Genomic DNA, 27363 nt, shown 5'->3' on the forward strand with positions numbered 1-27363 from the left:
CTTGGTTCATAATGCCCTAATCAAGCCGTAATATAGCAGCAATGATTCATGTACTGGTAGCACTGTTTTTGCAATGGCTTTCCTATAGTGAAGAAATGTGTAAGGTAAAAAATGCCTCTTTCTTTAGTTTATGGTCAGATTCTTTCAACTGACCACATTCACAGTTCCTCAGCCATAAGATTTTAACAAGGGATCTATGAAACATATTGTACATTATAAAAAATTTCATGATACATATTACACAGTTCCATTCTAACTCCTAAAAATCTCTGAATAATAATAAAGCAAAAGAAATCCTGCTTTAGAACAGTATGAAAACCAAAAAAAACAAGGCATATTTCAACATTTTGAAACTAGTTAGGTGGGAAGGAAAATCAAAGTCTGTCCTATTTTTATACATTCTGTTCAACCAAAAAGATCATACGGTCATCCTCATCATTCTTTGGTGTCCCATGTGAAAAAAGCTTAGGCAAATTTTGCCCATTACTCCAACACCAAGTAGTGTAACATGAGTTGTGGATCATGTAGATGAAAAAATATCATTCTGTAGAAATTTCTCAAAGTTTTGCAACAGCGGTGGGAACAAAAGGCATAATATCTGTTACCATTTTACTGAACTCCTGTACGTGGGATATTATAGTAAACTGCAACCGATAAAGGCCACGTATCTAAATAAATGAGGAGGATGCTCCTGTCTGCGATGCCTTTTTTAAGAAAAGGAGCAGAGGAGGTCTCCCAGGGATATGGCCAAGAACTCAACATGAAGTTATTGGAAAATAACACATGAGAGTTCAAATTAGAACAGAGAATTGATACTAACCATCAGTTCAAGTGTTTAGTATAATTAAGAAAATTTATCAAGTTGTAAATGCTCTCTGGCTTCATTTACTACTTCACTTAGTGTCACCTGATGATAGCCAAAGTAGTTCCTTCTTGGGATAGAGAAGATGGTACATCGTCCCACATAGTGGAGTGGAGTTTTGTCTTCCTCTCCACACACAGGACAAATAGGTGAATCTGCATAGCCACGGTTGTGTAGGTGTTTCGCTAGGTTAGCATGACCAGTGATGATCTGTATAACCCCTGCCCAATCTATTTTCTATTCAATGAAATAAGTTTTTTGTCAATATTCGGTTGGGTTCCCAAGGCCAGTTTGGCCTGTCTGCAGTTCTGCCTCAAGTTCCATTGCCGATAATGTTTATTTTCAATCTACTGTTTGACATCTCCTTTTATGGTTGACATCGAAACAGGATAGAAAGATTCAAGTACAGATACCTTCATGTTTGCTGCCTCTATGGCTATCGGGTCTGCAAGTTCCTTTCCCTGGAAATTTACATGTCCAGGAACCCAGTAAAGGTTGATGATGTTGCCTAATACTGCCAAGTTATTCAGCATGTCAGTGCAGTATTTGACACAGTTTAAACTTGAGGAAATTGTCAAGAGCAATTAATGCCACTTGGCTGTCAGAGAAGATAACAATTTGTTTGCCATGATACTCTTTAGAAATCAGGCTTTCAGACAATATGGCTATTGCCAGTACTTCAGCTTGGAAGACTGTAGTCGTTTTGCCAAGATATAAATATATCTTATGGTAGTCATGATCCACTCCAGAGGTGTTGAAAATTGCTCCAGCCCTGGTTTTGGTTATCCTGGAGCCATCTGTGTAACATTCGATAACTCCCGTTGAGATGTTATTATGTTAGCAACTTCATTTCTCCCAGGTATGGGGATGGTAAATTTTTTTTTGGAACGGGAGTCATCATACAGTCATCCTACTCACTACCAGGGCTTCTTTTGGAAAAAAAGTTATAGAATGGTTATTTTTAACAGAAAATCCAGAGTCCTGGGGTGATAAAATTAAGTGGCTGCACTTCAAAAATCGATTGTGTTTTTTATGGATTTTGGTTGCTTTTTTTTTGGAAATGACAGGAGTGTTGTCATTACGTAATTTTTAATACTAAAGTGTATGAACTTAATCTGGTATGGTCATAAATAATAACATGGCAGAGCCCCTCCCCTTATTTGGCCCAACCTGGGCCGAAGACCAGCCAATTTAGAGAAAATCCAAAAAACTGAGGGGATTAAGCCCAGTGTGAAATTATTTCTTTATCTATTGTATATTGAACCTATTAACTACTTCATGGAGAAATATTGCATTACACATACAGTAGAGCCTCAATAACCTGAGGTGAACCACCTTGGAATTCTGAAAACTTAAATTATTGGAAAAACAATATAAAACTACTTCCAAAGAGACAGGCAGTGTTCCCTCTAAGCTTTGTGTACACTCCTGAGCATGGCAATAGTGCTCCCAATCAAGCAAAATGATGAAACTCACCATTGGGATACATGACAAATTGCCTTACCATTCACAAAAAAAAAAAAAAAAACAGCTCAGTGCATGTAAAAAAATAAGAGGGAATGTTAAGGGGAGGGACAACAATATATTAATTCTATGTCAAATATAAATATAAATACAGTAAATACACTGAAGAGAAAATAAAACTGGTACACCTGCCTAATATCGTGTAGGGCTCCCGCGAGCTCGAAGAAGTGCCGCAGCACGACGTGGCATGGACACGACTAATGTCTGAAGTAGTGCTGGAGGTAATTGACACCATGAATCCTGCAGGGCTGTCCATAAATCCGTAGGAGTAAGAGGGGGTGGAGATCTCTTCTAAACAGCATGTTGCAAGGCATCCCAGATATGTTCAATAATGTTCATGTCTGGGGATTTAAGTGGCCAGCGGAAGTGTCTAAAATCAGAAGAGTGTTCCTGGAGCCACTTTGTAGCAATTCTGGATGCGTGGGGTGTCGCATTGTCCTGCTGAAATTGTCCAAGTCCGTCGGAATGCACAATGGACATGAATGGGTGCAGGTGATCAGACACCTGTCACCTGTCAGAGTCGTATCTAGACGTATCAGGGGTCCCATATCCCGCCAACTGCACACGCCCCATACCATCACAGAGCCTCCACCAGCTTGAACAGTCCCCTGTTGACATGTAGGGTCCATGGATTCATGATGTTGTCTCCATACCCGTACACGTCCATCAGCTCGAAGCAATTGGAACCGAGACTCGTCAGACCAGGCAACGTTGTTTCCAGTCCTCAACAGTCCAATGTCGGTGTTGTCGGGCTCAGGCGAGGCGTAAAGCTTTGTGTCGTGCAGTCATCAAGGGTACACGAGTGGGCCTTCGGCTCCGAAAGCCCATATCGATGATGTTTCGTTGAATGGTTCACACGCTGACACTTGTTGATGGCCCAGCATTGAAATCTGCAGCAATTTGTGGAAGGGTTGCACGTCTGTCACGTTTAATGATTCTCGTCAGTCACGTTCTTGCATGATCTTTTTCCGGCCGCAGCGATGTCATAGATTTAATTTTTTACCGGATTCCCGATATTCACGTGAAAACCCAAATTTCATCGCTACCTCGAAGATGCTATGTCCCATCTCTCGTGCGCCGACTATAACACCACATTCAAACTCACTTAAATCTCGATAACCTGCCATTGTAGCAGCAGTAACCGATCTAACAACTATGTCAGACACTTGTTGTGTTATATAGGTGTTGCCAACCGCAGCGCCGTACTCTGATTGGTCCCATATCTCTTTATTTGCATACGCGTGCCTGTACCAGTTTTTTTGGCCCTTCAGTTTATCATACAGTGAAATATTAAGAAAATACAGGGTCCATTCCCGGATCTTAATGAAGAAATGGAACTTATTTTCATTTGATGAAATATAATTGTTTCAACTTGTTCGTTTTTTTGATTTGACTCTTATCTTTTTTTGTTTTTAATTCATCTGGCTAATTCATTACACATTAGGGCTGGCTGCCAAGACCCACAGTCACTTTATAAGGAAAGTTCATGGAGGGCCAGATGTCAAAGCCATTATTTTTACTATGAATTTACTATAAATATAAACACAAAGGCCACAACAGGCAAACGAGGTGGTTGAAAAAAGATGCCCATAAAAATATGGATGTCAAATATCAACATATAATACAGCATACAATCAAAAAGAAAAACTAATGAATACTATAAAATACACCGCCCATAAAAAAGCTTATGGTTGTCTTATTCCAAGTATGGATAGATCTCGATTTATCCCACCATGTTTATCCCACTTCTTTTAAATGTGTCAATTGTGTTAGAATTCATGACCCTTGGAGGTAAGCTATTCCATTTATTTACAACCCTATTAGAGAAAAACTCCCTGCGACACCACATCCTAGAATTGTCCCTTACTAAATAATACTGGTGTCCCCTTGTTGAAGCAGTTGACTGATGATGTATTAATAACTTGTGGTCCATCCTATCCATCCCATATAAATTTTCAAAAACTTCGATCATATCCCCCCCCACACATGCATTCCTCCAATGTAAACATATTCAAGAAATCAAGTTTTCCTTCAAAGCTCAAGCCTTGTGTGCCAACAAGAGCACACGTAGCTGTTCTCTGCAACTCCTCAATCAAGTCTATGTCTCTCTGTAGGTATGGTCTCCAAAACCTTACAGCATACTCCAGTCCAGGACAAACTGAGCTTCACAAAAACGAAGAGCGACTGTAAGAGGACATTAAAGAGACATTTTTATAGAGATGCCCAAGAAAAATTCTAGCCTGAGAGTTAGCTGAAAACTCTAGCAAAAGGATCAAGTATGACTTCAGTCCCTGTGAAAAACTCCCTATCAACTGAAATTACTCAAATTCGTGGGAAAAATAAAAGAAAATGTGTTCTTTGCCAAAAAATCAAGAGAGGTTTTGAGAAATAATTTGGAAAAATTCCAGCACCTCATATTATCCAGATCCTGGAAATTTTGAAACTCAAATTATCAAAATTTAACTGACCTGCATTTAAAAATTAGGCTAATAAATTACAATGAAAACAGGAGATAGTATTTCACAGAGCAATTTGTATGTGAATTACAGGGGTGTGAAATTTAAAAAATGTCTAAACTACATAAGTGAACACTCTGGCTATATATACACTGGTATTAGAGAGAGAAAATGTTCATCTGAATCTATAACTATGTACAAATAAGAGAAAAATTATGTCTCATAGCTTTTTAATTTTTTTAGTTACACAAATAACGACTGAAAACAATTATAATGAAATATGAGTCAACAACACATAATGATGATTTTGGAAAGGAAACTTTCATGAATATAGAGCCAAAATGAGAAAGCAATTGCTATGAACCATTGATAATGGTAACCAATATTTTTTTCTAATACTTTAGTACTTCACACAATACTTAGTTTTAAATTCAATTCATTAGTTTTAAACAATATTTTTTCAGTGTTGATTCCAAAATCATAGATAACATTAAAAATTTCTGTATATATGCTTCTCAACATCATCTGATATGTGGAAACTATATTCTGTAGCAAGAAAATACATTTTTTCTACCCCTCTCTTCACTGCAAACTTAACTGCAAAGATTAAACAATGTATAATATACTATGTATAGTACTTAGTGCGCTATAATATTACGGTGGCTACATTTATTAATGATAGAAGGGGTTTAAGTATCTCTTGAAATCTTTCCTGAGAAAGGAGCAGATTTGAACTAGATTGAACATTCAGAGATGTTATGAATCAAACTCCCCATTAGAACTAGATGATAACTATTCAAAGCTCTTGTAATGAAAATATATGTAAAATATTAGAGGAATAATAAAGATTTAAATTACATTTCCAGTATTAAGCAAATCTATAGCTTCTCTCGTTTTCAGATTAACAAATCTATCTGTTATTGCTGTTGTAGATATTGGAAGTGCAGACAAAATCTCCATGAGATGTTCTTCATTGGAAACCTGAAACAAGAAAAGTTTGCTATTATGAGAAGTGATCTTAAGAAATATGAAACAAAAACAAATATAACAGGTATTCTCAACTTTACATAGCAGTGTTTTGATTCAATACAAGCATTTGGCTTTCTCTTTCTATTCTTGTTTTTTTATTGATTAAACATTGAACAAATTATTCATTTCAAGTTATAAGAAAAAAACCAATGTAACAACATTGTAAATCAAATGTATAAGGCCAGGATTACATTATAAAAGGTAGATAACAGATCTTTTACAAAACTTCAAAAATGCAACCAATAAGTGTATCAGTTAAATTCAAGAGAATATTGTTGTAGACATTCGACAGAATGTAACCAATAGACTTATTGGTTGCTTTTTTTTCAAGTTTCATGAAAGAACTTTTATCAAACTTTTATAGTGTAATCTCGGCCTAACTGAATAATATATCTAAATGGATAACAAGAAAACATATACAGACGTGCTAACTTTTGGAATCCAAAAATCCGGGGATTCTCCCGAGGGGGGTACCACCCCCCCCCCCCCGGCACTCAGACTCAATAAAAAAAACAAATTCACAAAAAAATTTTCGCAATTTTTTTTTATCAATTAAGAAAAAGTTCCATCCCCCCCCCCCCAAGGCAGGTTCTGTATTGCCCTTGAGCAGAGTACAATTCAATGTCAGTCTTTCCATGCAGAATAAAAAAAATCACATCTACATACTGTTCATAAAACAGTATCTGTTCAGTACAGTTCATAAAAAAGTGTTTCCTTTCATGGATGCTATCAGTGATTGATAATCTTGGATATACAAACTCTTAAAAGCTTTATATTTAGCTTCATATAGCTTAAAGTTTTATATTTTCTTTCTGAAGACATGTTTAATCGGAGGAAACAATTTAAAAAACTTCAAAATACAAAGCTGCTGATGAAAAAACTTGTGTTTACCACATGGCTGTTAATGGAATACAATAACAATTATACGGGAATTTCGGCAACCAAGGTCATGCCCATGATAAATGATTGCAGATAAACGCTACGTAAACAGTCACGTCTTTGCCAGTTGCTTAAATGTGGTCACCAATACTTTTTTTTACGGCTGTTCAATTGAAATGACCACGGCTGTCCTCTGTGGGTGTTTTCCCTAAAGACAACGGCAGTCATTGACGCCACAACGTGAAAGGTCGCGTAAAATCTAATTTTCTGCCAAAATCCAGAGAAATTTTAACAAATCTGGAGAGCAGTAGGTAGGATGAAAAATTCGGAGAGTTGGCAGGTCTGCATATAGATAGGCAATATAGAAATAAAACTTTTACATGCAAGAAACACAAATTATTTTGTTGATGGCATTATTATTTTTTTTACATTAAGGAGAATATTTTCAAACAATAACAGTTTCCTCTCAGGAAATTGTACGCACAGTCAAATTTGTTTAATACAAGCTCACTGCTATTATGACTCATGAGCATTCCTAAAACAATGTTTGGTTTGCTATACAGGGTGTCCTGTAAGTGCTAGAATGGTCTTTATCTCATCAACTGTTCATCGTAGAGGTATGATTCCAGTTTAAAAAATGCTCAATGGGCATTCAAAAATTACCCTGCACCAGTTTTGAGAGTGAAAATACAGTGTGTAACAAAATAAAAAATCTAAATTATTATATGCCCCCTCCCTGCTCGAACTTTCATTTAGAAAGTTGTTGCCTTATCTCTCCTGATGCCAACAAGTTCTTAACAACCTGTTCCTAAGTGCAATATTCAAATCCTAAAAAACACAAAATTTGGGAAAGAACAGCGTTAAATGCAGGAAAACCATTTTACTCGCATTTAATGCTGTTCTTTCCCAAATTTCCTGTTTTTAGGATTCGAATATCTGTGAATATTGCACTTAGAAACATGGAACTTTTTTTTGTTGGCATCAGGAGAGATAAGGCAACAACTTCCTAATTGGAAGTTTGAGCAGGGGGCGTACAACAATTTAGATTTTTTATTTTGTTACACACTGTATTTTCACTCTTAAAACTGGTACAGGGTAATTTTTGAACTGCTGAGCATATTTTAAATTGGAATCATACGTCTACAATTGGCAGTTGATGAGATAAAGACACTTACAGGACTTACTTATCTTGTGTAATTACATTATGAATTTCACACTTTTTATGTGAGCAGTCAAATAAAAGTTTGGTTAACATGCGCAAATTTTTTTTGGCTCTCCACATATTGTGTTATTAAATTTAATACACCAAAAGGAAAATTTGTAACCACTGAATTTTTTAAAGTAATTTCTTTTGTTAGTATAGTGAAATGCCTAAATAACAATAATTAGGTGACCAGATAAATGTATTATTCTTATAGATGGAATTATAATAACATATTAACACAATGAAGTGCATCAGGACCAGAGAGTAATATTGTTATATAGGAATTTTCATTGTACATAATAATGCATGTACTGTACTAGTGTTCTTCAGAAGCAGGATGATTACTAAGAGAATCCACAATATAAAGATACTCTAATTTAAAATACCCCCCCCCCCCACACACACATTTAATTTTGTGTTTGGCGAGAAGTAGCAGCACAGGTGCAGTCACATCATTAGCACATTCCAACAGTTACATTACAGGTTGTACAATTATCTGATAAGATGGACACAAGATGCCCTCAGAAGGAAAAAACTAGACAATGTAAATAAAATGAGATTTTAAAAATTTCAAATAATAAATAAAATTTAAAAATACTTTTTGTTTGAGAGAAATAATTCTCAATGTAAATTAACAGAAATTTATGGATTCCAGTAAAATTTTTGTTGTATGGAAAAATTTATGAAATAAAAGTTTATTATTTAGATACTCTACTGTATAATAAAACAATATAAATTGTTAATTTATGACTTTATTTTGTCAGGATCAATTGCATCCATAAGTTGGCAACAACGTGTACACTGATTTCTGTCATTACCTTGGGATGAAATAAGAGTGGTGAAGGAGAAAGGAAAAATTTGAGTGAACAATTTGGTGTGCGAGCAATCCCAACTGAAGTTCTCATATCAATAACTTGAGCCAAAGTTTTGTATTGAAAATCTATAAAAATGAAAATTATATTATTGCAAAGAGCAATAATAGTTCTTATTTTTCAAGAACTGTATCCACTTACACATGCAATATAGACATAAAAAATATTCCACATCAAATGAATTAAAAAACTCTTCAAGATCTGAATTCATGTATCGATAAAACTTATGGGAGTTGCTCTACCAATAGCAAAAGCAACCCATTGCAGAGCTACGTTCAAATTGTAATTTTGGAAACAAAAAAATTTCTCATATAAATCAAAATTTAAAAATGCGTGTGTGTGGGAAAATTTTCTTTTTATTTCTTAAAAATCAATTTTTTGGATTTGATCCCTTCTCTCTTCAAACTGATGATTCAATAATACCTACAACTCGCAAACAGTCAAAATGTGTACAGATGCAGATATAGAAAGGAAACCAGTAAGAATGAGTCACTTATAAAAGATTAATATTTCCAGTAGCTTTAATCAAAGAGGCTTCCTGAATTGATGTTATAATCATCACAATCCCTGAAAACTGAGCAAAACCAGAAAACAATCTACTATTTCATGGTAGACTAGAAACCTAGGATAGTCCTTAAATCTCAAGGAAAGAGAATGAACTGTTATTTGATTTATAGATATGTCTATTTTAAATTATATTACACTATAAAATATAATGGTGTTTGCATGATTATATAGTGTATCTAGTGATGAAAATATATTTGTCTTTGATTCATTACTCTTGCACTAATTGTACACTAATGAAATTCATATTCATCAGATTTGATATTCTTTTCAGGACTGTATGTATCGTATTTCTTGGCTTATTCACTATGGTACTTATTTTTTTTTAAACATGATTGCGGAAACTTGCAATACTTGCATTAAGGGGGTTGGTGCATGCAAATTTTCCAAAAAACACATTTTCCAATTTTTAAATACTATGAAATTTTCTGCGTCTAACTGTGTTTAAGTTTTTGTTCTACCTGTAATAAAAATATTTTTAAAGTATTTTTACATTAACTCTTTAATGCCCAGATAGAAAACCTGGGAGGGTCGTGAAAATACCAAGTTTTTTGTGTTCGAAGTGGACTCGTCCAAATTTCGGCCACTTTCCTTCTCCCCGCCCTTTCTCCATGAGTTTCTATTCATGCCACCCTTTGCATTGACGTTCACCCTTTCATTTCAATGGATTTTCGGGAGATAATTTGTCTATATACTGAAAACACCCCTTTCCTCACAGTATTATCTCTTTGTAAAATGCATTGAGTACCCTTAGTCCATTCTCAAGGAACATTCTAGTACATCAGCTTTTAAAATCCCATTGATAGGGCATTGCAGTTGTCTTCTCCGTTCCCGCCTCTGACAAGAGCTTTCATCTCCTTCCCCGTAGGTGACAAAAGCCCACCAAAACATACCCATACCCCCTAGCTGGGCCGACTTGAGGCGGTTATGGGCATTAATCTACTCGGCCGACTTTGGGCGATCTGGGCATTATAGAGTTAACTGCTGGCAGACATTACACATGCTAATGTTTTTCATTAAAATGCATTTTCTCAAAACTATGTTTATTGTTAGATAAGGAACATTTTTTTCGAACACCGCTCATTCAAATGTCGTGAAACTTCGTGTGTCTCTCAACACTTTAGTGTTACACACTTTAACACGAGGATTTTTTATTAAAATTATTTTAAAATTTTTTATGGCACAAAATATGGGCAAATTTTGATGATTTTTGAAAAAGTTGCATGTTGTTGGAGTTAAATTTCGATAAAAAAACAACCAACAATTAAAAAATCCTAAAAGCTCATGTTAAAGTATGTAACACTATAGTGTTGAGAGGCACACAAAGTTTCATGACATTTGAATGAGCGGTGTTCGAAAAAATGTTCCTTATCTAACAATAAACATAGTTTTGAGAAAAACGCATTTTAATGAAAAACATTAGCATGTGTAATGCCTGCCAGCAGTTAATGTAAAAATACTTTTAAAATATTTTTAATACAGGTAGAACAAAAACTTTAACACAGTCAGACGCAGAAAATTTCATAGTATTTAAAAATTGGAAAATGTGTTTTTTGGAAAATTTGCATGCACCAACCCCCTTAATACAGCACACATGCATTTGATTTTTCTGAAAAACACAATCTCTAAGAAACTGAATACAGATATTATGATATAACATTCAAATATGAACTAATCAAAGTGCATTTTAACTATTCAATTAACTATTCTCCCACTCAAAAAATTAGAAAACGTTGGACGGGGGAGGGTACCCCCGTTAGACAACATAATCATAGCATAATTAAAAAAATCCCTAAAAAATATTTTTTTAAATTAAAAAAAAAAATTCATAGCACTATTTCAGTATCTTGTAAGATTGACTCCAGCCAAAGCAAAATTACAAAAATGACTTCATAAAAACAATTTTTGGCCAAAATAGGGTACTAGCAACCACATAGTTTTTCCTGTCTCTCCTCACAATATATATTACATTATTTTTCTGCCAACTCTCTTCGACAATGCACACAGCTAATTATGAAGACAAGCAAGTTTTTTAAGAATGATGCTCTTTCTAGATTACTTCCAAAAGCACAGTGCAAAATGTGTAAATTACAAGGTCTGATATAAATAAGTCAAGGTGGACCAATAGTTATACTGCATTGTCCATTAGGGTGGAACAAAAATTTTTTTTTTCGAAATTGCCATTGTAATAGAATTTAAAATATGCCTTTCTGTGAAGAAATGCCATTCCTAATTTTTTCCGTCAAAATTCACACTTCTTGAGGTTCCTCATCGCCTCTAAAGTTTTAGGCACGTGTGGAATTCTGTAACATGACACTGCAGAGGAGGCTTTCCTATTCTTCGTGATTCGTTCAGTGAACTCAATGTTTTTCCCTTGTTTTCAGTATTCATTTGCAATCTCTCTTACCCCTTAACTGAGAAGGTGTATAGCAGTCAAAATAATGACCAGAAGCTTTTATTGTTGTGACATTTTAGGAAAACTCCCTAAAGAGTTGGATTCTTGGATCTTGCCCACCTATGGCGATATTATGCTTTATTTGCTGACTCAACGCAATATAAAGGCACAGAAATCAAGAAAAGATCCAGCTATTGCAGACATTCTTGAAATTATCGTGCCAAAGACAAAATATTTGTAAAACTGCTTCAATTCCTATGGTTTCTTACCGCCAGATATGCAAAATTTGCAAAGACTTTTACTGTAAATACAAGAATCTTCAGAAAAATATGAAAGCAAGGAAAGATTCTCAAACTTTCAAGTTGAACTCAAAATCTTTTCAGTGCGAAGCACGGAAATTGTTTGACATTGCAGCATGCAAATGTGATTTTGAAGACTGTAAATGTGACAAGTTGAGAAAGGTCCTAAATTTAGAGCGAGATTTCTTGCAAGATCATAGCAAGAAGTACACACAAGATGGCTATTGTTCGAGTAATGTCCTAACAACGAAGAAATTGAAAACAATGAACAAAGGAAAATGAAAATGGTATCCCATTTGAAGTCATCTCAAGAAGAAATGGCGCAAACTAGTACATCAACCACTGAAAACTCATCTATATCCAACGATTCTGAGGAAAGTGATCTATATGAGACAAAACACAGTTTACCGTTAAGAGAGAAGTTAGCATTTCCATCTACCAGTACCTGAAGAAGGTCCATTAATCGGTGTTGAAGCAAGTACTTCATTTTTCTTTTGAAGTTCTACCATCATCCTCAAGATGAGAACTAAATTACCAAATGTTGCTCTTGCTTGTTAGCTTGTCATAGAACTGGTGTCTGATCACTCAGCTGCAATTATTGCGAATGCTGTGCTGGAAGATGTTGGGTTATTGACGAAAGAGAAGCCAAATATGACAATAGACCGCATGAAAATAAGGTGTGAAAGAGCATCACACAGAGAGTTCTTTTGCACGATAAAATTCCTAGAACAAATGTGCACGGAATATATTTTGATGGTCAGAAAGACAAAGCCTTAACTTATGTCAAAGAAGGTGATTCTTTCCATAGAAGAACCATACCTGAAGAACACATAACCGTATTGCAGGAACCCGCGGGTCAATTTATCTCGGTCACACAACTCCAAGAAGCAGTAGAGCAAGGGATATAAAATCATCAATCCTAGACTTTTTGAAGCAAGATTTTGATATGAAAGAATTGATGGCGATCGGATGCGATGAAACTATTACCAATACTGGTTATAAAAATGGTGTTATCAGATTAATAAAGAAAGAAATAGGCCATCCCTTGCAATGGCTTATTTGTCTTTTTCACTTCAATGAGTTACCTCTAAGGCATCTTGTGCAGCAACTAGATGGATGTTCCATCAGTCCACACAGGCTTCAAGGTGATATCGGAAAAGTTTGGAAAATTTTGAAAGATTACCTATTGTGAATTTTAAACCAATCTCTAATAACCTTCTGATAATGAACAGTGACAACAGTGATTTAAGTGCAGATCAGAGATATCTTGTGGAAATAGTATGGGCAATAGAAATGGGTGATTTACCTGCTTCGTTATCATACAATGATCCAAAACTTTCGCATGCTAGGTAGCTAACGCTATTTTAAGGTTATACTCTGCAACAGAAAAGCCCAATGAAAATCTCAGCATTTTGACTGAGTACATAACAAAAGTTTACGCACCAATGTGGTTCAACATTAAGATAAAGTCATTGTGTGTGCTGATGGAGCAAGACATTTTTTCAATTTAGTGGAGTTATCCAAGTTTTTACCTGACAAAATATTATGCATCATTGGATTGGATTTTGGGTTTAATGGCACAAGGGCCAATAAGGCCACAATGTGCCAAAACAAATGATTAAAAATAAAATGAAACTTATTCTTGTCTAGTCCAGAAAATAACTATGCATGATAAAAAACAATGTTGCATGAAACATAAAAAAATGACATGAATTGTAAAAAACTATAATTTATCATATAAACCAATGGCTTTGATGAATTTAAAAATGTGAGATGCATCGCAATGGTCAGATAAAATGTCACGAAATGAAAGATGACTCTGACCAAAAGCGGTTGTAAAATGATGACGATGGTGCGAACAAGTAAAAGCATGAGCAATGGTAAATGGACTTTGACAATGAGGGATGAGGGCACTCTGGTTGACTCTCTCTCTTAATAACAAATATGATTGTGTGATGTGACTGTGTCCTATGCGTAACCGGGCAAGCAGAACTTCCTCCTTTCGGTTAGTCTTGCAGCTCGAACGCCAATGGCCAAGTGTGGGCTTGATGGCATGTAGTTTATTATTTATTTTATTGTTCCAATGATCCTGCCGATGCATCACTTTTTGGAGGATTGAAAAGTGGTCACTGGCAGGAACCAAAAGATTACTGTCAATGTTTGATGTTGTTCAAGCTGCGGTGTCTGCTTTCTCATTGCCCGGTATTCCTACATGACCTGGTACCTAGTAAACTTTTACTGTGGTACCATGATGAATGAGGTAATGCATTTCATGAAGAATGGCATGAATAAATGGCCCGGCCCCTCTACCTGCCCAGTAATGTAACCCCTTCAGCCACCGAGGTGACCAGAGCCAATTGACCGGGACGGGGCTAATCCAAGCCTCCCGCTTTGGCTGAATCCGAGGCCAAAGCTAGCGCATGAGGCTAACCAGGATCTCTATCTCCAGCCTTACGGGTCTCCACGCATGGCAAACACGCAGATAGACAGCGTCCCAGATAGGGCATACACTAGAAGCAATGCCCCGTCTGGGAGGACAAGCGGGGCCCACAATGAGGGGTTATACATAAAAGACGAGAACAGGACAAAACAGCTAGACAAGTACTGTAAATGTGTGGAAATAAACATACAATCTGGACTATAGAAAGTGAAGGGTTTGAGCACAAAAATGCAAAGACAATGACGTGTGATAGATTTGGCGTTACCCAAGGTGCACCATGAGGAGACCTATCACATTACACCCCTATTATGCATCATTGGCCAAGTTATTCAAAGGAACGATTTCTACGCCCACCCAGAGAATTAATTGCTCTCATTACTCTCAGATGAGAATCTCAAAGAACTGGGAATCAAGAGAATTCTAAAAATTAGAAATAAAGGATTATCAGAAGCAGAAATCTGTACTAAACTAGTCCGAAAATAAACTTTTCTGCTAAGCACTATTCAGAACTAATTGCATGTGATCAAGTGTGAGTGACTGAACCACCTATTATAAAAAATCAGGAACTGGACCCACAAAAACTATCTGAACCTGCTTTTTCCATCTATACCAAATTTTATATGTCAAACACAAGCAGTTGAACGGTGCGTATGACTCATAACTGAAGCATCTCTCGCTGTATCAACAACCGAGAGTCGTGAAGGCTTCATTCTCAAGCCAAAATAAAATCAAGGAGTACTCTTCCCTGTTTCAAAAAAAGTGGACTATTTTGCAAAAAAGTGAAATGTGATAACAGAGGAAGCAATAGAGGCATTCTTCTGACACCTATATCATCCAGACTATGTTTATATGTATATATAATATAATGTTTAAAAAGATTTTTATAATGTGTACTTAGAAAAGTCTTTTTGCTCGACCTTTAGAGTCTGTGAGGAACCTCAAGATATTAAAATATTTTCCTAGATTATGGTATAACGTCTTAAAACCTTGAAAGGTATCTTTTGAATACTAAGGCAACATCATTTTCCAAAAAAAGTGAAAAAACACCCTTTTCGTTCCACCCTATTGTCCATTTTTATTTAAAAGGATGTGTTTAAATTTTAGCGCTCAACGCTGGTGTAATCGTTTTTGACAAATGAAGCACTCATTTCTAGCTTTCTGCTGAGCGTTATAAATATTGTTTATGCCTCTGCATACCTTAAAAATACAGAAGACAATTGAATATTATTGGGTATAAACAGAGTCACAAAACTTAGAATAGGAATATGTACCCAATGTTATGCAAACTGTTGTGTCACCTATACACAAAATGTGCACCATAATTTTGAATGATGAATGTTAGTTACTGTTCAAGACCATGAAGAGTAGTAAATACAATTTTTTTTTTTTCAACTAGGAAGAAGTTTTTAATGACTACTCTACTTGTTGAACCCTCAAACTAAGCAAATGGCAAATTAATAAAACCTAATAAACCAAATGATCCACATACACTCCCCCCCCCCAAATAACTTTAAAAACAATACTATTTCTGCTTTGGCAGAATCATTAATTGCAATCTACTACATTTGTATTATTTGGCATTATATCGATGATTCCCTCCTGAATTAAAATCAATTATATGAATTTTGTTGATAGGTTTTGGTAAAAAAGTAGGACAAAAACTAGAAAGTAGGACATTTTACCAAAAAGTAGGAAAAGTAGGATAAGTGGGAGCCTTGTATTCAGTATTGGTTTTGATCATTTTACAAGAATTTTCTGAAAAATATTTTAATACCCGGTAAAAAGGATATATTTTTTTCATATTTATCAAACTTGCCAATTTTATTTGGAAATTATGCATACTCACTGGTAAAAAGAGATGAATGAAGTAAAATTTATCAAATTTACCAAGATAAACAGTGATCATGCATAATCACCTGCATCATAACATATATATTAAATATTTAAACAACATAGGTCAACAAGTATCATCACCTTACAAGTACAGCTTCCCAATGAACACACATATACAAGATGTTTCATAAAGAGTATTGGAAAAAAATGAAAATTCTATGATTGGTTTTAAAATTGAAAATATGAAAAAATGACTAACAAGAAGAGATAAACTGAGATGTGATTTTTTGATTTTTTTAAAAATTATAATTGAATGAAGAGTAAAAATTAAAATTTTTATATAGGCCCTGAAATAGAAAAAAAACTGTGAAGTGTTTAAATTTGCATCTTTCTTTATATACTTGAAAGAATTTACACATCCTTTAGATAGGAACTTCCTGAGATATTGATTATCAAAATTCTTGATTTTTTCCCTTTTTTATATGACTATCTCCAAATATAAAATCAAGAAATTCAGTCACAGACATCTCAATAATTTTTTATTAAGATGATACAGGCAGGGCTGTCTCAAGACCATCATGGGCTCCCAGGCCAAATGATTTTTTAAAAGGCCCTACCTGGTAAATTCTCGAAAATTTGAACCGGATCTCATTTGTTGAGGCTCCTTCTTTGTTTGAGGTTCCTGGACCGTAAATGGTTGGGCCCATGCATTAAGACAGCACTGGATACAAGGTAAATTCATTTCACTATAATAAAGAAAGACGCAAAATTTTCCTACTAATTTAAGATTTTTTCTATTTAAAGGTCATATAAATATTCATAATCCTCAATTATGAATTTCCTGGGCTAAATTTATCACAGCTGAATTTCTCTTATCTTGCTTATCACATTTCATATCTTATTTTAGTTTCAGAATTACCTGTAGAATTTTTATTTCTTCTAGATGCTCTTCATGAAACACCCTGTGAGTGCATGTATGTGTGTGTGGTTACTCAAGGCAATAGCAGATACTGTATTATTAAATCAACTCTCAAATAAAAGGTAAAAGAACTTGGATACCTTCAAGATGAAGTGTACATGCTAGATCACTAATAGCTTTATCTTTGACTTTTTGGTTTTCAGATCTTGTCAATTTAAGAAGTTTGTGACTAATCATTCCTTTTAGTGCATATTCAGTAATTGATGACATCCCAGCATTATTAGATAATCCAATGGGAGGAGTAGCTGAAATAATCATTTATTTAAAACCAGTTTAATTGAAAATAGGGTTTGAAATTGTGAAACTAGATTTTAGTAATGAAATTCGACCTCACTTTTGTTTAGTAGTAAATTTCAATATCAAAACAAACTTGTTCAATAAAACATCTTTGCAATATATTGTGTTTTGAAAGTTTACAGACAGAAACTGAGCAAATTTATTGCACAATTCTGGTACAATTACTCCTATATTCAGTGATAAAATTATGAGCTCGCTGCTTGCTTTCATACTGTATAATGAGAAGAATATGCTGCTACTTGAATAAATTATGATAAATACGGGACACCCTAAGACAAGACAAAATTCTTGTATTTTAGATTTCACTTTCAACCATGCATCCTGTGGCAAAAAATGACTGCAGTGGTGTGTTCTATCACCTCTTAAAATTTGGCTCATGTAAAAGAAATGCCCTGTGTGTGTGTGTATATATATAAAATTCAATAGACTCTCAATAATCTGGCCCATCCAGTAATTCACATTTTTTAGGCGGGTTTTCTTCAAGCATAGAAGAGGAAAACATGTCACTGTATGTCTGTGAGCAGAAATTTATGCAGTCTATTGGAGAGTCAGTACATCGAATGGAAAAACATATTGGTTATTTGTTATATGAAAGTATTTCGGGCTTATCCTATCGGTCATTGTAATGGAATACAAATACAAATACAAATACAACGCCACAACAGGCAAATTGCCCAACGAGGTGGCTGACTTAAGAACATCATGGATCCCCGAGCCCCTACCTACTACTGCTACCCCACACATGCACCCCCCCCCCGCGGAACCCCCCAACGAATCGGTAAATGCGGGAATGTGCGTGTACGTGTAGTGCAACCTGACGTATAGTTTGTTTCTGTGCAATGCTTGTTATGTGTAGTGCTGTCATCTGCCCCCAGTTTTACTAACTATGAGTGAAGTGTTATGGTTGAATGATTTACCGTTGTAGGACTGTTGCTCTCTGTGGCGAGACTTTTTAACGGGGAGATCGGCTCGCATTTGCGCCTTGAAGTTGGGAACCACAGAAAACCAACTTCAGCCGACCACCACTGTGGGGTTCGAACCCGGATCCTCGCATCACGAGTCCGGCACTATAACCACTCGACCACCACAGCGGCTGGAAACATAACATGGAATCATTATAATGAGCTTCAACTGTATTATTTAAATGGGGTTTTTTTGGTTGACTTCCAGTAATCCAGCGACTTTGATAATCTGGCACATTTTGATCTGATATATGCCGGATTAGCGAGGGTCTACTGTCCTTAGAACCATACTATCCTATGTCCATTTCAGTGATTTTACAGTATGAAGATAAAAAGATAATTTATCCAATTATTTTGTTAATTTCTCAAAAAATATCATGTATATTATCAAATTTTAATTAAAATTATTTTTGCTAAAATACACTACTATGGCCCTAAACTCCAGAATGAGAACTACAAGAATACAGTATATCTTAGAATTCGTGGATGACGTCACTCTCTGCTATCCATACACAGGTTTTCAACAGCTGGCTGATGCGAAGATATTTTTGGAAAGAGAAAATTCAATTGCCCCTGTGGGGAACCGAGTCCACTCGGATAAGTCGCCATCTGGTGGCTTCATCAACAATTGTGAGCTTTGGCCTGAATTGTGTTCGACCATCCATAAACGATCCCTTTCAGTGCACACGAGCTCCAAGGAAAGACTGAGATATTTGTTGCCTCTGTAGTCTAGTGGTCTAGGGCATTCACCCGGAAAGTGAAAGGACATGGGTTCAATTCCCCACAGGGTCAGTTGAATTTTCTCTTTCCAAAAATATATCTTCGCATCAGCCAGCTGTTGAAAACCTTTGCATATCTCAGAATTGACAAAAATTGGCATACGATAGTATGGTTCTGAGATATAGATGTATATTTCATTTGTTATATAATTATAGTCCAGATATTTTTTAAAGTTGATTTTTCAATGGAAAACTTTTGCTTATACCCCTTAGTTTGCACCTGCTGAAAATCGGAAGAAAGTCTACTTCATTAATAAAAGATATGGCATTTTGAATTTAGTGATTTCTAATTGCCGCTCAAAGGGTTAATAAGTGTGTTTAATACAGTATAAACAAGCTTTTGTGCTCCTTGCTAAAACACAATATATAGTTTGAGCACTCTAAACTATCTTTGTTCAAGGTTGGAATAAATATCAACTGCTGAAACCTTTGGAGATGCAAGGAGATAGCCAGAAAATTTTCAAATTTTTTCAAGTGGGAAAGTGGACACTGAATAGGCATTTTGGGGGGCCAAACTGTGATTAAAGTAAACTTAATCATGTGACTCTATGTACCATAATTATCTGGGTATAATCTACCGCAAATGAAAATTTTACTACTTTGAGAGAAAATGTGATTGCATAGTCCACAGAGGTATATTATCTATATGCAAAAACTTCATTCATCAATAATGAAATTTTAAGGTATGGAAGGGATTTTTTTTCTTTTTTTTTTTGTAGGAAGAAATGATGATTCTCACTATTTAGATTATTTTAGATACATTTTCCTGCCATTGGTCATGTTTCATTGTCAACAGAAAATCTGATAAGAAATGAATAAGTGTAAATGCATATTTATTCTTTCCACTTACTCTATGTTTTGTCTTGCATTCATCCAAAGTTTAAAATGACTAGTTATATAATATGTTACTGCAATTTTTTTTTCACAGATTTTACAAGTGACAGCTAATAACAGAAAATATTAAACTTTTTGATTCTTGTATTGAGTTAAACTGTAAATGAAATGGATTACCAGATACTATACCAGTATATTTAGAAAAAAAAAGTAGAAGCATTCAAACCTTGTTTCTCAGGTGACAAATAAATATATGTAGATTTTTCCTCACTACAAAATATTTCATCTTTGAGGGTAAAATTCTTGTAAGCAAAATAAGCACCACCAGAGCTACTATAAAAGATATCAATTTATAAATTAAATATGAAAGAGTGATTATATTTTTTCTGAACTGTTTATTTTATTGATGTAAAATTTGTTACAATAATGAGTTTATGATAGAAAAATATTAATTTCAGTTATTAAAAAAATTAACATTTTTACTGAAAACATGAGACAACTAAATAATTTATTAATACCATTCTGTTCAATAAAATATGGGACATATGATACACTAAGAATAAAACAGTGAATAAACTTCACTTAGAAAAAATTATATCACAGTATTCATCAATGATTAGAAAAAAAATATAATATAGTGTATTAACTATTGAAAGAATAATGAATATATAATTAAAAGTAAAACTCTTAATCATCAAGATACTCACCCAACTAAAATGGAGAGAATAACAACTTTTCTTTGGTCTTTTATGACTTTAACAAAAATATTTTTTTCCAAAGGTTTAAGCTTTGATAGCAAACTCATAACCTATATTTTAGAGAAAACCATGAAATTTATAGAAATATGTTTTTAATAATGAAAATACTGATTACATACACTGAAAAAAGTTAATACTAGTTGAACAAATAGGTAAACAGATTTTAAGAGATAGAGTTTTCTTATATATAAGATAAGCTATAAATAATGAAAGTCCTATATACTGAGTGTCATTTATAAGACAAAACTTGCTACTGATTTACACCACACTATCAATGAGCTAATGTTAAAGATTCTTATCACCAAGGCCCAGATACTGTTGACCCAAAAACTCCTAAAAAATGTCCATGAAAAATGGCCTAAAAACTCAACAAACAAAAATACCCTAAAAGTTTTTAAAAAATGCCTTAAAAAACTAAGAGAAATTCCCCAAAAATTACAAAAAATACTAATAACAAAACAAATTTCTTTAGAAACTGAACAAGTCATTATATTAACTGGAGGTCAAAGAAAAAATCTTATAGTATCTATTGAAAATCACATTCATTCTCAACATTGGATTTAATCAAAAATTGCCAATGGAATTTTTCAAATAAACAATTCATAATTTATGAGTGAATTAGGAAATCTAAAGGCAAAATATAAATTTCTGAAAAGACAGGCATTTCTGCATATACATACATAATATTTTACAGCATGCACTAATTTGTGAAAAATTCCTAGAGGAATCAAGGAAACAGTTATTTTCCGGACACTATGCTGAGGCGAGCTCGGAAAGAAAAGTCATCACGTCTCCGCCGGGACTCGAACCCAGGCCCTCTTGCATACCGGGCAAGCATGCTACCATCTACACCACTGGAGACACATGAATCTGCCTTCCTAATTTCACGCACTGTGTCGTGAGTCGCTGAAGTAGAGGCATTAGTAGCCTCTCTTAACTTCAGGAAATGGTCCTCGGGTGGGATGGTTTAGAGAGATATAGATGGCTTTTTTCTCAGCCAGGGATATCAAGGAAACAGTCATTTTCCGGACACTATGCTGAGGCGAGCTCGGAAAGACTGTTTTCCTTGATATCCCTGGCTGAGAAAAAAGCCATCTATATCTCTCCTAGAGGAATGTTTACAAGGTGCAAGTACAGTGTAGTAGTACCTGTAGAGATATACACTAGATTTGAATCCATGTGATTTTCTTCTATTTTTTTATTTGATTGTTTTTTCTTATATTACTGCCATTTTCTACACAAGGTAAAGTAGACCAGGACCTACAGTTTGTGGCTGATTGCAAACAGATTTACTTTCCATGTCTCTCACTGGAAGGTTGGTGCTCTCACTCAGTGAGAAGACTTGCTGTGATAGCAATGTGTTTTACAGTCATCATCTTGGTGCTGCTTTTTGGTTCACCTCAGTTTTGGGAAAGATTCTGCAAGGACTGAACAGGTATCAAACTTGCCATAACTCTGAACATCCTTGGATATAGTATCTGATCAATCTGGCCAATTGCATCCATATATCTTATTTCATTTATAGGATCACTTAATGGACAAGGTATACCACAAACTATTACAGAACCAGAACATTACATCTGTAATCACAGGCAGCAAGACAGGCATAAAGATAGGGTGGTGTGGGTGTACACTATGGTGAAGTGGGAGGGTCTGGTGCTGTCTCTGAAACATACCTATTTTTAGTCACCCGAATGTTATATTTTTAACATTTCCCTTGAACACTGAAACAATTTAGGGCACAATATTTTGTTTTCCTAGCAATGTAATATTGGCAACACTGTTCATATGCTGCACTGAAACTTCATGTTTAATTTTTTGTCTGTCAGATATTTGGTGTCATCCACACCTTTCACAAGCCAATTATCAATTGTAGGGAGCAAACAAAATACATGGATAGCAGAAAAATGAATTTTGCACTTCACAACCACAGATCTAGCTAGCCACTAGCAATAGTCAATTTTTTGTCAATGGAGGAGAGGAATCGCAAAAGGCACCTTTTTCCGTTCCTGTTTATGCGCAAATTTAAAATTGTGCATTCATTGAAAGTGCTTTAAATTTCATAAAAGAATCAAATTAAATTTATTCTACGTTTTCACAGTTTGTTTTTATTCAAATTAACAACATTAATTCTTTTTAATTGATTTAATTATTTTTATTTTTTAATCAAGTTTAAAATTTGTAATAAAATTTTAGTATAGACTGTATACTTATAAAAATACAAGGCCACAACTGGTAAACTGCCCAATGAATAGACTGAAAAAACAGATTAAAATTTTAAAAATTAGTAGAAAATAAAAATAATTAATCTTCTAAGAAATGAAAGTTTAGAAAAATTTTCATAATTCCATCCATGGCTTTTATCATTTTACACTGTTATCATGAGCAGATATCACACAGTACTAGATTGCAGAGGCTCGTGCAAAGGATGCTGTGAACCTAAAAAGTTTTGAAACTATTGTTTAGGAATTTCAGACGAATTGGTGTGTGCTGAATAATCTTGCATGTGTGCCTAACATACTGTATTTTGGAATATCGGAGGTATGTAAATTGTTTGAAGTACAACTATTCATGTTCCAAATTTGAAGTGAAAGTGGCAGGTGTGTGAATCAATTGAATATCAAGTGAAATAATTTTCATGTTCATCGGATCTACCTGTTTTTAGTAGGAGACTTTTTTAAGGAAGGGCCTGCTGGATGTTGGAAAACCTAAGCAGGCATTGTGCATTATGTTTATTTTTAGTTAAATAAATCCGTAGGGTCAATGGCGACTCAAGGCTGAATTTTCACCAGCTCAAAACATTTTTTTATAGCACCTCTCTGGCGAATAAATTACATTAGTAAAACAACCACAGAAACTCGCGACTGTGTTTCCAGCTAGATGAAATGCATCAAAAATTACAGTTTTTCATACAAATCATTCAATCCGATGCATATTTGGTGCAGTTTGTAATTTGAATTTTACACAGACAAAACATTTTTTCCCCCTTACCTTGGATTTGGCATCCCTCTTATCATGACATCCTTTGCGGTCGCACAGACCTATAGAGCCACCCTTGAATGGAGTGTATTTCAGAACATTAAACCTTAAATAATCCTTTGCCTGCTTTAATCACAAAAAAAAAAGAACCAACGAATGAGGTAAATAAGAGAAAAAAAAACAAAATTTTATACGATTTGACGCACAATTGGTGCAGTCTTCAGATGATAAATATGACCACTATCATGCTGACTGGGGATTCTACTTAGATGAGTTAGCAAATCTTAACTTGAAAAAATATTAAGCAATTCGAGTCAGAGATTCTGACCTCAATGACTGACTTGCACAGATATATTTTTTTCACTGAGCAACCAGGAGTTGAGATTTGGTGACCAACTCAAGTGGGATCCCCTGGTCGGCATGATAATGGTCATATTTATCCTCTCAAGACGGCATCCATTGTGTCAAAACGCGTTAAAAATTTTATGATTTTTTTTCTTTTATTTGCCTCATTCGTTGGTTATTTTAGTGATTTCAGAACAAATCAGAAAAGAATTGAACTATAGCAAGAGAGCTGGAGATGAATAGACAAGGCCTTTGTTTCCCTCATTGTTTGACCAAAGGGTCCTCGAGTAAGTGCTGATTGGAAACTACTGATAAAGTTACATGAGTAAATATAAACTGAACATTGTTGAGGGTATTCGCTTTCGCTGATACAGTATATAGTCATGCCCCCTCCCCCCAAGGGTAAGGGTAACAGGGCTTCAATCCAGGAGCCAGAGACAAATCTCATTACTTTTGTTATTTTTACAATATAAATTCACTATGGAGAGGCTCTTATTCTATCAAAGATCTCACCTTTTCTCAGCCTGCAGACCCGGATCAAAGATAGTGGGGGGCAATGTATACAGTGGAACCTCCCATAATGGATACCCCCTGCAAGCAGACACCTCCCATTAATGGACACTTTCTTAACTACATCAACAGGATTCAATGTATTTTACTATCTATTAACAGACAATTCTCGTTACAGAACAAAAATCACACAATATAGATTGCTGTCATTTCCTCTCACCTCATTCTCTTCATTTGAGAAGCTTTGGGTCTATTATAGCTTTTTTTTCTTTATTTTACCATCTTCAAATAACTCTTCCAGTTTCTATAACCCTATTGTCTGACCTTGGTTGTTTTAGGGCTTAGAATCTCTGAGTTACTTTTCATCTTTTCTTAATTTCTGACAATGACTTATGTGCAAGTTAGAAATTCTAGCTAAGGTGCTTAGAGAGATAATGTGGTTTTTCTAGGAGATCCAACTCTATCCCTAGGTGTTCTGCTAAAAAGCTCTGGTAGAAAGAGCAAGAATCTGTGAGCCAGAAAATTTTGAAGAAAAATTACATCTGATTAGGACCTTCCAGGCCAATGGATGCTCTACAGGGGATGTAATGAGAGCCATACATCCAAAGAACGGCTCATGGAAAGTAGAAGAAGCCGCGACCAAAAAAGTGCTTCTGCCTTACATTCCTCGTGTTACGGACAGAATCGAACAACAGCTGAGAAAATTTGGCATCAAGACCATCTGTAAGCCAACCAAAAAGCTAGGTGAGTATCTCAGGTCGGCCAAAGATCAACAGGATGGACTGAAAACAGCTGGGGTTTATCGTATTCCATGTAGTTGTAGAGAAATATATATAAGTACTACACAAACAAAAAGATTGATGATGGCTAGATTAATCGAGCACACACGAAATTGTAGCCTGGGTCAGGTTGACAAGTCAGCCGTAGTGGAGCATGCCCTGACCAAGGATCACAAAATTCTCTTCGTGAACACCCAAGTGCTATAGAATGACATAAGATACTTTCTACGCATTTTTAGAGAAGCAATTGAGATTCAAAAGCACAAGAACTGCTTCAACAGAAAGGAAGAGTGGATGAAGATCAACAGTGCTTGGTTTCCAGTCTTAGAAATGATGAGATTGAAACCCAAGCATTACCCAGAGCCCTTAGAAACAACTTCAGCCAATGGGGAAATATGGACCAATTCTGCTGAAACAGTGCGACTCAAGCAGGGAGGTGTCGTAAGTAGCAACCTTTTGTCTGCCGTTGCATATGTCTTGAAAATGTTCGCCACCCGTATGAACGAAATGTCGAAAGACAAAAACTTCATATCACGTCGCCCAAAAATCCTGAAAACTTTCAAATTTAATTTACATGATGGCCATGAAAGCCTTTTTTTGTTTCAAGAAAAAATATTGTTGTAGAGGAATTATTGTTATATCACAAGAGGCAACATTATCACATATCCTCAAATTTATGCTGTTATAATCTTTTCTAAATTGGCATTGTTAGCACCAGTAGAAAATGTGCTTTTGTGTATTTATTTGCCGCAAATTGTAATTAATTAGTTGATTATTAAAATTCTGTTAAATGCATTGTCTTGTAAAGTTATTTACCACATTGCACTGTAGTGTCATGCACAGAAAGTAGAAATATAAATTACTTCCTTAGCACTTTCTGTGATCCTATAGTGAAAAATATTGATGTAATAAAGAAATTCATTCTTTGCATTCAGAAGAATGAAAACAAGTGACAAAGTTGTTAAAATCAAATTGATTTTAAGCAAATTAAAAAATATTGTTGTAGCAGTTTTTAAAAATATATCATTTTAAGGGGTTTATCGTTTTCAAGGATATCGTTGTATTGAGAGGAATTTAACATTAGACCATAAGTAACTTCAAACAAGATTTGGAAAAATATTGTTGTAGAGGGATTTATTGTAATATAGATTATCATTGTAGCAAGGTTTCACTGTATTTAATTAATGTACACATAATCGCACATTATTTCATTAATGTGAGAGTTCAGTATAACCAGGGCTGGACAAATGGTGCAAAGTCGCCATAAAATTTTTATTGGCACCTAAAGTTTTCATTGCGTAGTTACTAAATTGGAGACTGAGAGTAGCACAAAATATTTGAATTTTATAACAGCACATCTGCCGACATGAAAGAGGGTCACTATGCCCTGAAAAAATCAAAAGAAGCATTATTTTGGCCTTTCTCTTTGGATAAAAAAATTGTTCTGGTGCCTAGATTTATATGCAATTTGTCCAGTACTGAGTATAACTGTGGCAACACTTTGTGTGACGTATGATATCAGCCACCAAAAGTATAAAAAGCTGTGTAATGCTCACTCTCTTGCCTTTTTCTTGATCAGATTTTTAGTTTACACGCATGCAAGTGACATGTCACAATTTTCAGAATTTAATCATGTTACAATTCTAAATAAATATTTTAGGTTAATGCAATGCTGGGATTTCTATTCCTTTGTTCTGAATTTAAGAAACTAAATTCCAAGCAGCTCGTGGCTGCTTAATTTGGTGGCCCGGACGTGATTCGAACACCCAACCTTCTGATCTGGA

The 27363-nt window shown here is 34.9% G+C and overlaps 1 protein-coding gene across 2 annotated transcripts in view; it reads right to left on the reverse strand.

The window, feature by feature from the left end:
* Positions 1-27363, reverse strand: part of LOC149080565 (protein SERAC1-like) — a 58860-nt gene that overhangs the window by 24855 nt on the left and 6642 nt on the right. Inside the window, exons 2-6 of one of the 2 annotated variants that reach the window (XM_089239695.1) lie at positions 20916-21016; positions 20435-20541; positions 17417-17581; positions 8773-8894; positions 5701-5823 (exon numbers count right to left, since the gene is read on the reverse strand). In XM_089239695.1, coding sequence (XP_089095821.1) covers positions 5701-5823; positions 8773-8894; positions 17417-17581; positions 20435-20541; positions 20916-21013 — 615 coding nt within the window. In that variant the 5' untranslated portion in view covers positions 21014-21016. The remainder of the gene's footprint in view (positions 1-5700; positions 5824-8772; positions 8895-17416; positions 17582-20434; positions 20542-20915; positions 21017-27363) is intronic. The other variant, XM_089239696.1, reaches the window with a different exon arrangement.

Source organism: Pholcus phalangioides, unplaced genomic scaffold (assembly GCF_987345545.1).
Source record: "Pholcus phalangioides strain wild (caught in Gottingen) unplaced genomic scaffold, Ppha-v1.0 ptg000011l_1, whole genome shotgun sequence".
In the NCBI taxonomy this organism is placed as follows: Eukaryota; Metazoa; Arthropoda; class Arachnida; order Araneae; family Pholcidae; genus Pholcus; species Pholcus phalangioides.